At 38.5% G+C, this 13,409-nt stretch overlaps 1 protein-coding gene across 2 annotated transcripts in view; it reads left to right on the top strand.

The window, feature by feature from the left end:
• Nucleotides 1–2,422: 2,422 nt before the first annotated feature.
• xpo4 (exportin 4) overlaps nucleotides 2,423–13,409 on the top strand; it is an 88,993-nt gene continuing 78,006 nt past the window's right edge. The window contains exons 1-3 of one of the 2 annotated variants that reach the window (XM_080197330.1): nucleotides 2,423–2,510; nucleotides 4,017–4,158; nucleotides 6,372–6,510. In XM_080197330.1, the coding sequence (XP_080053456.1) occupies nucleotides 4,064–4,158; nucleotides 6,372–6,510 (234 nt within the window). In that variant the 5' untranslated portion in view covers nucleotides 2,423–2,510; nucleotides 4,017–4,063. Of the gene's footprint in view, nucleotides 2,530–4,016; nucleotides 4,159–6,371; nucleotides 6,511–13,409 lie in introns of both variants that reach the window. The other variant, XM_080197329.1, reaches the window with a different exon arrangement.

Genomic DNA, 13,409 nt, shown 5'->3' with positions numbered 1-13,409 from the left:
CTGCACTCATCCAGGCAAGTGCAAGTATTGCTTGTCTTGTAGGTGATGGAAAATCTTTGGGGAATCAGGAGGTGAGTTCTTTGCCACAGAATTGTGCTGTGTCTTTTTACTATTAGCTCCATTTTTGCCAACAACAGGCAACCTCTATCTGGTCTTTTGGAGGAAGAAAATGAGGTAGTGCCTTACAAGGGTGGGCAGCCACAAATTAACAGTTTACTAAGGTAAGTCACAATGTAGAGAGAGTGATGTAAAGGCTACAGTACTCCGTCACTCCAGACTCCTAACTGGCAAAGAAAATACACACTCAGTTCCAGTTGGCTGAACTGACTAAATGGCCCTTTGGGAGTTTGCCCCTTAAAGGGGCATGCTACCACAAGAGTGATTGCAGGATGGGGAGGCAGTGATGGCAGGATGGTGGTTGGACACCTTAAAAAGCAGGGTAGGCTGTACGGTAGGAACTCTGTATTCGCTTGCTGGTTCTAGCATACCAGCATGGTGAAGATACACATGGCAGTGTTTCAGAGACACAGAATATTACTAGGTCTGTTGTGAACTGGAGTCTACTTGACTTCTCAATGGTGTGGTGCAGTGAAAATGTGACAACTTAAGTGGGATTCAAGAAAATGTTTTAACCAACGTGACAGGGTGCAGGAGAACGCAAGTATTTCGGATGTTGGTCCGAAACACGTGCTGGCTAGGCACATTGACCTAAACAGGCACCAGCTTGTGGCGACTAGGGGAATTTTACAGTAACTTCATTGCAATGTTAATGTAAGCCTTACTTGTGACTAATAATTAAACTTTAAAAGAATTTGTCTTTTTATTTGCATTTAATTTTTACATGATTGAATTTTTTTATGACACATCCAAGAAAACATGGTTTGCACTAAACTAATAAATTAAGCAGTAATTGATCAGATGATTTGAATTCAAAAATATGAGAGTGGAATTGATTAATCCACATCTCAATATGCTTCATTCAGTTTTTTTGTTTAGAAGCACAATATATATAGTATGTGACTGCACTAATGATTCTTGGCTGAAGAGGGAGCTATAGTCTGAAATATTGAAGTCATTTAGGTGAAATTGTTATACACTATGAAAACAGTTGAATTTTACAATTTATGTAATGGGATGTCAATTATTTTATGCACTAATTACTTGTTTAGGGTGTTTTCAGAATAGGTTTGATATGAAAATTACTGACTAGTTCAATTCATTTAAAATCACTTTGTGTTTATATAGGCACTTTGCATTCTTCCAGGTGTTACTTCATTTTTTTAATAACATCAATACAGTTACTTTTGGATGGATTAATGGTGTAGCCAATTTAGTCAGCAATATTTTACAAACATCCTGTAAATTGGCTAGCCTATTGTGTTAATACTGTTGGTTAAAGGAAAATGTTGCTCAGCTCACTTGTCAGAGCTCCCATTCTTCCTTTGGCGTTGTACAGTGTAATCATCTGTGGTCTACCTGATCCATGGGAAGAGGCAGCAAGGGCCATATTTTAATGTCTCATTGGAACTGCTGCACCTTTGACATTGAACTCTTTCAATACTGTAGTAAAGACTTAAGAAATTTGCTTTTCAATTTTTTCCACCTGTCCTATAATCCATTTGGCCACTGTCTCAGCTCATCAGCAGTTGAAATCCTCATTCACTCCTTTGTTTCCTCTACACTTGACTACTCCAACACGTGATCTCTCACATGAACCTCTAAACTTAAGGTCATCCAAAACTCTGCTGCTTGTGTCGTGTACAGTTTGTCTATTACCCTTGTGCTTGCTGTTTTACATTGATTCCTGGTCAAATAACATCTTGATTTTAAAATTCTCATCCTTGTTTTCAAATCTTTCTGTGGCCTGGGCCCTCCCTCTATAATTTTCTCAAGTCCACAATCCTTCAGATGATGACACTCACCTAATTTTGGGCTGCTGAGTATACTCTGTTCTAATTGCTCCACCATTGGTAGTTGTGCCTGTCTAAACTCTGGAATTCTCTTCCTACACCTCTCTACCTTTCAACCTCGATCTCCTCCTTCAATACACTATTTAAAACCCAGTTTTTGGCCATCTGACCTAACAGCTCCTTATGTAACTCAGTGCCATATTTTGTTTCATAATACTCAAATGAAGCCTCTAGGGACATTTTATTATGTTAAAAGATATGATATAAATATAAGTTGTTGGTTAGTGCTCCTAAAGCAGTGATCCTTGTTCAACATATTGTTTTCTTTTGCTCATGCATGTAGATGTAAAGTTACTCTGTTAGTCTGGTAAGAGAACATAAGCATTTCCGTTAACCAGTTCAAAGTAAAACATACAGCTGGGTTACAGAATACTTGAGTTTGGTTTTCTGCCAATTTTCATGTTCAGTGACTACTGAAGTTCAGTTATAATATTTTATTTTCCTCTTCCACAGGCACCCCCATCCATGGTCAGTCACGAACAACGTCAACATGCAGAACACATATTCCTGTCATTTAGAAAATCAAAATCACCATTTGCAGTATGTAAACACATATTAGGTAAATCTGTCCTGTTTCTTAAATTAAGATTACTAAAGGTGGGATAATTTTCATTTCTCTGCTTTTTAATTGTTTTTGCACATTCCATGTAAAGCCCAGTGGAAATCATTCCTCCTCCAGTTGTGAAAGCGTATTGAAGTATGTAAAATAAAACAGCCTCTGCTTCAGCATTTTTTTAATGGAATTGAAAATTTTGATTTATTTTTCTCTCTCCCATGTGTATCTAGCTGAGTTGCACTAGCTACGGTATGAAGGAATAGGTAGGCAACCTACTGTTGGCCTTCTGCTTCCGTTAATCTTCAGATAGTCACTAGATTTGCTGAAGTAGCCGGGTGATAACTTCCTATTTCAAAAAAAATTCTCCCCTAGCATGGCTAGGCACATATCTTTCAACAGTTCTCCACACCAGCATGGTTAGGTTTAGAATGTGGCCAGAATTGAGTCTGTTCCTCCATTCTGTTCCTGTGGATTACTGCTGCACCACGTTTAAAGACTGTGTAGCTTTGCTTCTGAATTTTGAATACGGCTCACCAGTGCGAATTGCTTTAACTTTTTATATGTTAAATGGGTAATAATGTTGACAGTTCTGCTCTTCAGATGTTATGAGTTAGGTCCATACTAAAAGATGATAATTGAGTAGCTGTTCAGGTGGTAAGGTTTTATGAAATGAGTCTTGACATATTGAAATGTCCCATAATTTACTTTGATTTGGAAATTATTAGTGAGGTCACAAGGATGATAGCCATGTGAAAAATAGAAAACATTGTATTGGTAAACTTGCAGAGGCTGTTCTGATATGACAATAAAGTTCATTACTGGAACAAAGTAGAACGACTTTGTTCTGGAAATTCTTGGCTGACTTTGCCTAAGAAATAGGAATTAAGTAACTGGAGAAATTGTTTGTTCTGTGGATGAATCTCTGAAGTTCTGTGCCATTGTTCAATGTACAGAGAGCTGGATATCAGATACTGGTATATCTAAATCCAAGTAATAGTGCAAAAGGCCATCAACTGTAAGTTTGTTAGCATAACACAAGAAGCTTTTGTACACTATACTTCAGGAAATAAATAATTTCTTGTTCACTCCTTTACTCGCTACAACATCCTGACAGAGCTTATTAATGACCTTGCCTTGAGCTTCCCTAGTGTAGCACTTTAAACAGCTGGAAGGAAGGTTATGAACATAATGTGTTTAGTTTCCCTTCATACTTTGGCTGAATGGCATCCTCAACTGTCAAGCTGAGAATGGCACCTCCCACGTGAAGAATTGCAAGTGTTTACCCAGGAAGGAACATGTTAATGTTGTCCAATTCCTGCTACTCTCTTTGCTTGTTTTGGTATAGATATTGATGCATAAAGCATTTAATGAAACATTTCCCACTATTGGTTGTTATGTGGAATTTACCAATGTTTATATACAATTATACTTTTAATTGATAACAAGGAACAATGATTTGCGTCTGAATTTTTTTGGTATCTTCTTTGCAGAAACAAGTAAAGTTGACTACGTTCTTTTTCAAGCTGCCACAACCATAATGGAAGCAGTTGTGCGAGAATGGGTACTCTTGGAAAAAAACAGCATTGAGTCACTACGGACATTCCTATTAACTTACGTCTTACAAAGGCCTAAGTGCGTACCCTGTAAATTTTTGGGATATAATGAGAATTCATTATTGAAGTAGTGTACTCCAGCGGTTGTCCTAAGACTCCCTGAAGTAGTTTCTCTTATTGTTGAAAATGGTTGATTTCAAAAATTCTTGTTGAAGTTATGTGATAAATTCTAGTTAGATTATTGGGGACTCTATGTATGAATGTTAACTGGTAATCGCTGTTCACTTTGAGAGAAAATCAGATTGTTCTGTACAAATTACTAATTAGTTGTCATCCTGATCTGTCTCTTTATAATGTAACCAGAAGTTGGAAAATCTAGCAAGTGGATATCTGACGGAATCAAATTCTACTTTTAGGGCAAAATTTCTGTGTTACTCCAGCATTCCTGAAATTCATTACCCTACAATTTTCTGTTAAGTGAAAATTATGTCCTTAAAATTAACCCAGTTTTCATAAGAAGGAGAGAATGTGTCTTTAGTCCATGACAAAATGTTCACCAAACAGCAGTAAAAATTAACCAATGGTATTTCACTGGCAAATGATAGAAGAGTGTACTAAGAGTGTGGTACAACTTGGCAGCACTTGTGGGAGAGAAGCCGTGTCAGGTTAATAACCTTTCATTTGTACATCCTATTTCCAGCAACCTTAGATTTTGCTTTCGTTCAAGTAAAGTTTGTTGTGTGAATTGTCTTAAAATCTGTTTGCTGATAGGAACTCTCAAATATATTTGTCACACATTCTGCTCTAACTGCTTGATTGGCACCCCTTCCACAAATATTCAACCGTTTCACCACTGACAAACAATGACAGCAGTGTGAACTATCTACAAGGTGCACTGCAGGAACTTGCCAAGGCTCATTAGGCAGCACCTACCAATCCACGACCTCTTCCATCTGGAAGGACGAGGCAGCAGATACCTGGAAACACTATCACATCCCCTCCAAGTCACTCACCATCCTGACTTGGGAATATATCGCTGCTCCTTCACTGCTATTGGGTCAAATTCCTGGAACACTGTTCCTAATAACAGCACTGTGGGTGTAATGACATCTTAGGCACTGCAGCAGTTCAAGAAGGTAGCTCATCAACACTTCTCTGGGACAAGTAGGGGTGGGCAATAAATGCTGGCCAAACCAGCAATGCCTACATCCCATAAATGAATTAAAGAGAATAGATACATTATATTAGAAACTATTAAGTATACTACCTGAACTTCTTTTTGCACGTTTCATTTATAGTAATGGGTTTCAGGTTTGTTTAAAGTACATTTCAATAACTATGGTACATGTTCCAACTGATTTTCTCTCTCTCTTGATGTAATGTCCTCATTGTCCGAGATTTATGCCAAAATATCATTGTGGGGCAAGGTGAGGAGGTAGACCCAAGAGCTACCTAAGCCAGTATGGGGACTGAAAGCATGCTGTTCATTTTATTGTGCGCCATGTTCTAGTCATCTAGCCAACGGTGCTAACAAGCCCCATTTTCTAAGCGATTATGATTTATTATAAGCCAAGTGCAATAGAGGCTAATTTTCAGGCTAATTAATTAGGCTATTAATGTAAATCTTATTTAATGGGTTTTCCATTAACCATTAAACTTTCAATTTGGAGGAGGTTTTTTTTGGGTCTGTCTGTTTAATACTCAGTCATATCAGAGATCTTGAGTTGGGGCAATGTAGCCTTTCAGGCCACCCCAAGACAAAACCAGCAACTATCATTTTTGAACTGCGATCACAATGTCGGTCAGAACCTCACCTAATAAAAATAGTCCTAGTGCAATAGTACTGCTGTTACGTGATAGTCAAACAAAATACTATGGATCTTGTTGAAGAAACTCGCAGTTATTCAATTGTTTTGAATTTAATTTGCAGCTCGTTCTCCTATATTTGAATACATGTTTGCAGAACATATATTACCTGTTTCAGGAGAAATTTTGTGCAGACATTAGGCGGTATTTTATAATACTGATGTTCAACAGCTGGATTGAGTTGCCTGGAGGAGTCATCAGATTAGGCCACTGGACCCGTTTAAAAAATGTGTGCTGTCATGGGAAGATGAAGAGTTTGTATTTTGGAAGATTGGGCACAAATGAGATAAAAGACCATTGATGTGAATTTCTTTCAATGGACAATTCTTAGCATTATATACAATTGTTGATCATCGTTAATAAGCTTAATGTTATACCTACCGTATTTTTATCTTTAAAATAACTAATGTGTTTGTGTCTTTATAGCCTTCAGAAATACGTTCGAGAGCAAATATTATTAGCAGTAGCAGTAATTGTAAAGAGAGGCTCATTAGACAAAACCATTGTCTGCAACAGCATTTTCCATGAAGTCAGCCACTTAATAAGCAGTGGTAATCCAGCAGTGGTAAGTATTCATTGCTGCCTTTTAATTTTTACATTGTTGCCATTATGCTACCTTTGCTAGTAGTATTTTATTTCTCAGCAGTTTTGTCACATCTCAGACAGTTTTACTTCTGCTTTTTGCTTTTCTCTCTTTGCCACTTCTCTCCTTGTAGCCCATGTAGGGTCAAAGGTGAGAAAAAAATTTCAGTTGCCAAAAATGGAATATGGGAGCAAAAGCTCAATGTATTCAGGATGAAGAATTGGTGACAACTCTACAACTCCTCACCTATCTCCACAAACCCCTCATTGTATCCAACTCTTCCATGAGGCCCCACAAATTTCTCATTTACATCTTTCCCAAGCCCAGTTGCATCTCCTGTTTGATGTTGTCATCACTTCACCTTGCCTTCATAATGTTTTGGCTCTTGGACATCCAGTATCTTGTTTGTCATTAGGAGATTAGGAGGCATGTGAAATAGGCAGTACATTCATCTTGGGTAAGTTTAATCTTCATGTGGATTGGAGAAATCAGATTGGCAGAAGTAACCATGAGGAATGTATTTGGGACAGTTTCCTGAAACAATATGTTATGGATCCAGTCAGGGATTGGGTTATTTTTATTCTGGTAGTGTGTAATGAGGCAGGATTAACAAACAATCTCAGAATAAAAGGCCCTCATAGGAGCAGTGACCATAACATGAAAGAATTTAGCATTTAGTTTGAGAGTGAGTAACTTGGGTCAGAAACAACTGTGCTAAACTTAAATAAGGGTCATTAGAAAGAAAGAGGGCTGGAGTGAACTGGGAAAGGAGTTTAGCAGAAAATATGGTTGATCAGCAATGGCAAACATTTATGAAAATAGGTCATGACTCAACAAAAATATATCACAGTGAGGAAGAAGGATTCTAAGAAGGGAATAAATCAACCGTGGTTAACCAAGAAAGTTAAGGATAGTATTAAACTGAAAGAAAAACATACAATATGTAAAGAATAATGGTACGCCGGAGCATTGGGAATGTTTAAAAAAACAACAAAAGCTGACCAAAAAAAAGGAGAAAATTAACTGAGAATAACCTAGCAAGTAATATAAAAACAGGTAGTAAATGCTTTTAATATATAAAAAGGAAGAGAGGCCAAGATGAACATCGGCCCCTTAGAGAATGAGACTGGGGAATCAGGAAATGGCAGAGGAGTTAAATGAACACATTGTTCAGTCTTCATGCTAGACAACAATAATAGTCTTCCAAAAATATTAAATAATCAAGGGGAGGGGCAGAAGCAGAGCAGGAAATAAATATAACAACTGTCACTACAAAGGAAGTACTAGGGAAACTAATGGGGCTAAAGGCCAATAGATCTCCTGAATCAGATGGGTTGCATCTGAGGATATTAAAGAAAGTAGCTAGAGACATGGTGGATGCACTGGCGTTAATTTAACAAGAATCCTTAAATTTTGTAAAAGCTCCATAGGAAAGGAAAACTGGTAGTATAATAAGAGGAAGGAGACAAAAGCAGGTAACTATAGGCCAATTTGCTCAACATCTGTCATTGGAAAAACATTAAGTTCATTATGAAGCATGTGATAGCATTTAGAAATGAATACATAATCAAGCAGAATCAGCATGGGTTCATGAAAAGTAAATCATGGCTGACAGTTTATTAGAATTCTTTGAGGTGGTTGCAAGAGGTTAGATAAAAAGGGAACCAGTCGATGTAATATACTTAGATTTCCAAAAAAGCGTTCAATAAGATACCACACAAAAGACTGTTAATAGGATAAGAGTGTACAGTGTTTGGGGTAGTATATTAGCATGGATAGAAGATTGGCTAACTAGTGGAAGAGTTGGGATTAAAAGGGCAGTTTCAGGGTGGTAATTATAACTAGTGGAGTGCCACAGGGATCAGTGCTGGGGTCACAATTATTTACTATAAATGACTTGGATGAGGAAAGTGAATGTACATTAAAAATTTTAAAATGACAAAAAATAGTGGTGAGGTTAGTAGAGTCCACAGGTAGAGTGAGTGGGCAAAAACCTGGCAGATGGAATACAATGTAAGAAAACATGAAGTTATGCACATTGATAGGAAAAATAAAAGAGCTGAATAGTCTTTAAATGCAGAAAGACTGCAGAAAGCAGCAGCACAAAAATATTTGGAGGTCCTCGTGCATAAATCACAAAGCTAGCATACGAGTTCAGACAATTGGAAGGCAAATTGAACATTGGTCTTTATTTCAAAGGAATTGGAGTTTAAAAATAGGGAAACCTTACTAAATTTATACAATACACTAGTTAGATCACACCTGGAATACTGTGAACAGTTTTTGTCTCCTTATCCAAGGAAGAATATACTGGCATTGAAGACAGTTCAGTGCGGTTCATTAGTTGATTCCAGATATGGAGAGATTTTCTTATGAGAAAGGTTGAGTAGGTTGGACCTGTCCTCATTGCAGTTTTGAAGAATGAGAGGTTATAGTATTGAGAGAGATATAGCGTTCTCAGGGACCTTGACAGGGTACATGTTGAGTGGCTGATTCCTCTTGTGGGACAGTGTAGGACCAGGGGCATAATCTCAGAGTAAGGGGTCACCCATTTAAGACAGAGATGAGGAGGAATTTCTCAGATGGTAGTGCATCTGTAGAATTCTTTACCACAGAGGGTTATAGAGGCTGGGTCATTAAGTATGTTCAAGGTTGAGATTAGACAGGTTTTTAATCAGTAAGGGAGTCTAGTGTTATAGAGATATGGCAGGAACAGTAGAACTGAGGATTATCACATCAGATCAGTCATGATCTCATTAAATGGCAGAAAAAACTCTGGGCTGAATGGCCTACTGCTTCTATGTCTTATGACCTTTAGTTGATATTGCAGTGTCACGCATCCAGAACAATGACATTTGAAGAAGAACATCCTCCATGACTTAACTGCTCACTCAATCAGCAACTCTTTGGATGAACTCCATGTTCACCACACCTCTCACTGTTAGATGTGGCTGTAGAACGCACAACCTGTGAAACAGACTGCAGCAGATTTACCAGGGTTACTTTTGCAGCATTTTCCTGCAACCTTTAGCACGAAGAAGGATGAAAGAAGCAAGGAAACATCATCCACTCCCAAGTTTTCACATCATCCTGTTGTGGATACATATAATCCTTCATTGCTAATTGGCCAATATCTTTAAAATTTTCATCCAACACCAATATAGGTCACAAGGGTATTAGCAGTTTGATGAAAAAGGTCTTCCCCATTCATATGTATCCCCCGTTTCTCTACTACTGGCCTATTTCCCATCCTTGCCCCATCCATTCCATCAGTAGTTGTTCCTCAGCTGCTATGTCAACAACCTCTGGGACTGCCTTGCTCAGTGTCCACCTCCCTTGGTACTTTGAGACGTCTCTGTATCTGAGGAATACTCAAAAAAAACAATTTGTTGCCCACCCTTTGGCATGTTCTCTCTCTGCACCTCTTTTCACCCCTTCTAAACTACTGTTACCACTTTGGTTGTTAAAATACTCATTTTCTGCTCTACTGCCCTCTTCAGTAACAACTTCATCTTGAAACCCTCTGTTTTCCTAAATTCTTGAATATGCAATTGTTACATATACTCATGCCACTGTTTCCTGTTTGGATCCTTCAATCCGATTTCTGTTCTACACGTAAACTCCACTTTGGTAATAGTAGCCTGTAAGACTTGTTGTTTTATTACTACTTAATCTCTTCAAGCCCTTTGAGTGGCTCAACCAAAGCCTCCCTTTCATTGCTCACTTCAATGACATTATCACCACATGGTTCCATTTTTCACCTTCTCGTTGTACCAACTCCAATGGCTTTTGCTCCCTGTCCACATGGCTACCACTGGTAGATATGCAAATTCCGCCTAGTGTCCCTTTCCAATTTCTCATTTAATATGTTGCCATTTTCAGCTGCTAATTGATGCCAGTAAACTTTGTGACCTTACTTCCTTACTTAGACATTGTTTCTCCGTCTAATGCAAAATTATAGGCAGCTCCAGTCTATCGCAGTCTCTTTTGCTGCAACCCAGATGGTGCCCTGCTCTTGGAGTTTCACCTTAAATGCACTTGGCCAGATCTTCTTTGCTCATTTTCTTCTGTCTGATGGTGCCTATTCTCCTGTCTCTCTGAACATCCAGGAGGTGACAGAGCTCCAAAAGAGCATGCCATCCTCACTGGCATATAATGCAATTAGTGGACATGTAGAGCAGCAGGTTCAGGCCACGTTGATGGTGTTGGATACCCAGAACACAAGGAGCCATTGGAAGTCCGATACTGCTGTGCTAATTCTTGTGTGGACATCTATTTCTATCTTCTGCTCCCTGGGTAGAGCAAATGGCCTGATCGTGATGGGAGAGCCTTGCTGCCTTCTAGTCATCATTCTCTTGTGTAGATGAACCTTATCGTCTCTACTGTCAAGATTGATGGTCATGTCTTGGAGCACACACAATTCTTCTGTCAGCAAAGTGATGGGGACTGCGAAATCCTGGTCTGTCAATGGGTGGTGTTGCTACAGGATGCCGAAGTCTGCACCCACCATCACCTTCCTCAGCTTCAAGCAACCAAGGTTTGTGAAATGAATAGAAGGATTCAGCTTTTAGCTGCAATGGTAGATATATTCAGCCTCCACTGACAAGGGGACAGAAAACAGACAAGAAAGATGACTCCTCGTTCCCAGGATTGCAGGTGTTAGAAGTGACCCTTGAAGCTACCAGATTTGCATAGGTAAGGTTACTAGGCAACAGGGGGAAGAATTTCTGGGTTCGGTTGACCAATGAATTCCTAATACTGCTAGAAGATAGAATGTTATTGGGCAAAGTAAATAAAGTGTATTAATATAATTGGACCATCTAGCTTGGTTGGCAGGTTGAGTGGGAGGATCAAATCTTCAGAAATAGTATATCTGTTGTGCTCATGTGATGTAACATCAGAGAGAAGTTGGAACCCTCTGACCATCTTTCTTCTAATATGTGTTGGTCAAATAAAGAATGTCTTTAACTGCATACCATCTTTCGCAAGTCTTTGTGTTAGCTGAGATCAGCTGAATGCAAGACCCCCGAGTAGGACGTCCTGAGAAAATCCCCTTACATATGATCGTCCAGTTATTTCAATTGCTAAAGTTCCCTTTCTTTGGCAAATCAACAATTACTCTTCATCTACAGTCACCTGGGACTTCCTCTGTAGTCCAGATCTTGTTGAACGAATCTCTGAGCTCTGTTGTGACCGTGTTCTTGCCATGTTTCAATAGCTCTTGTAGCATTTTGTTGATCCCAGATACCATGTTGCTCTTGAGGAACTTGATGGCTCATCGGAGTTTTGATGTGGCAGTTCCTCCCAGGTTGACTTTCAGCTGCTGAGGTACAGTGCTATCATTAAATATGGAGCTGGGATGAGGATCTCTGAAAAGTGTTTTACCCACTTTGCCTGCTGCTCCTCGTCCGTCAGTTGTGTCCTGCCACCTTTGTCCTAATGCCACAGTACAAAATTTTATTAACATCCAGTGATAGGTAAACTGATATCATTTGCCAATGCGGCAAAGAATGGGCTGTGCTTGATGGACTTTAGTTTTCACATGGCGAATATATTTTGAATTTAGCAAAACAAAATGTTTGTCTTTTACAGGGAATGGTATTGGGATATTTTGCATCACAATACGTAGGAAAAATTAATATTGTCGAAGTTACTTGAAAAATAACTTGCTGAGAGAGAGTCTGATATTTGCCTTTTTAAAAAATGCTGGGGAGAATGAATATTTCACTTATGCTTGGGAATTATAGATGATATGGACAACAGGTCTCTCTGGATATCTGCAATTATACTGAGCAGAATTGGCCTTCCTAATCATGTAGATTCTGCAATACCAACATCTTAAGAAGTTCAGGATTGACTGTTTTATCATCTGTAGCTTAAATTTGGTGCAGAATGGTACACCAGTGTTTTGTATTAGTTGTTATAAAAACAGATGGCTTTGTTCAATGTTTTACTCAACCTAATGTTAGAACTAGAGAAGGACATAGATCATGTTCAGTGAAGCAGACAAAAAGAACTATGAATAGTACAAAGAATAGTTTAGAATGTGCGCATGTAAATACACTTTAGATTGGTGAGCTACAGTTGCAAACAGCTATGTGGAAATATGATAAAATGGCAATAATAAAGGACTAGACACTTGAATATTCATGATTACAAAGTGTTCAAAAAAGGTAGGGCAAGGAAAAAGGGAGATGGGTTGGTCATACTGATTAGTGAAGATGTTGCATTGGAAAGAGGATGTCCTTAACAGAATCCGTTTGGTTAGATTTGAGAAACAAAAATCACTCTACGAAGGGATATTCTGTAGGCATCTGAACATTTGTGAGAAAAAGGAGCAAATCTGCAGTGAAATCAGAGCTGCAAAAACTACAGAGAGGTTGATAATGGGCAACTCCATTACTCAAATATTGTTTGGAATAATAGTAAAGGAAAAAGAAGGGCAATTTCTGAAATGTTTTTAGGATAATTTCCTTGATTAGTATGTCCTTGGTCCAACTAGAAAGGAGAAATTGCTGGTTCTAGTGCTGGGAAATGAATAGGACCAGTTAGACCAAGTGTTTGTAGGAGAACATTTGGGCAAGATTGATCATCTTATCCAAAGGTTTAGATTAGTAATGGAAAAGAGCAAGAAATAATCTAAAATTGTAATTCTAAATTGGAAGAAAGCTAATTTCAGTGGGATGAGTGAGGATCTAGCCATGGTAAAACAGAACTAAAGACTGAGAGGGAAAAATGTTAGGAAACAAAGGGTAACCTTTAAAGAGGAAATTATTGTAACTGACCTGAATATTGGAATACAGAATAAAGTTTCAAAATTTGCCAATCACTAATGTTGGGGTTGTTCTCCTTGCTGCAAAGGAGATTGGGGAGAGATCTGA

The sequence above is a fragment of the Carcharhinus amblyrhynchos genome, chromosome 10, assembly GCF_965287045.1.
Source record: "Carcharhinus amblyrhynchos chromosome 10, sCarAmb.v2.hapA, whole genome shotgun sequence".
Classification (NCBI taxonomy): Eukaryota; Metazoa; Chordata; class Chondrichthyes; order Carcharhiniformes; family Carcharhinidae; genus Carcharhinus; species Carcharhinus amblyrhynchos.
This window is presented reverse-complemented; position numbering and strand designations above follow the sequence as displayed.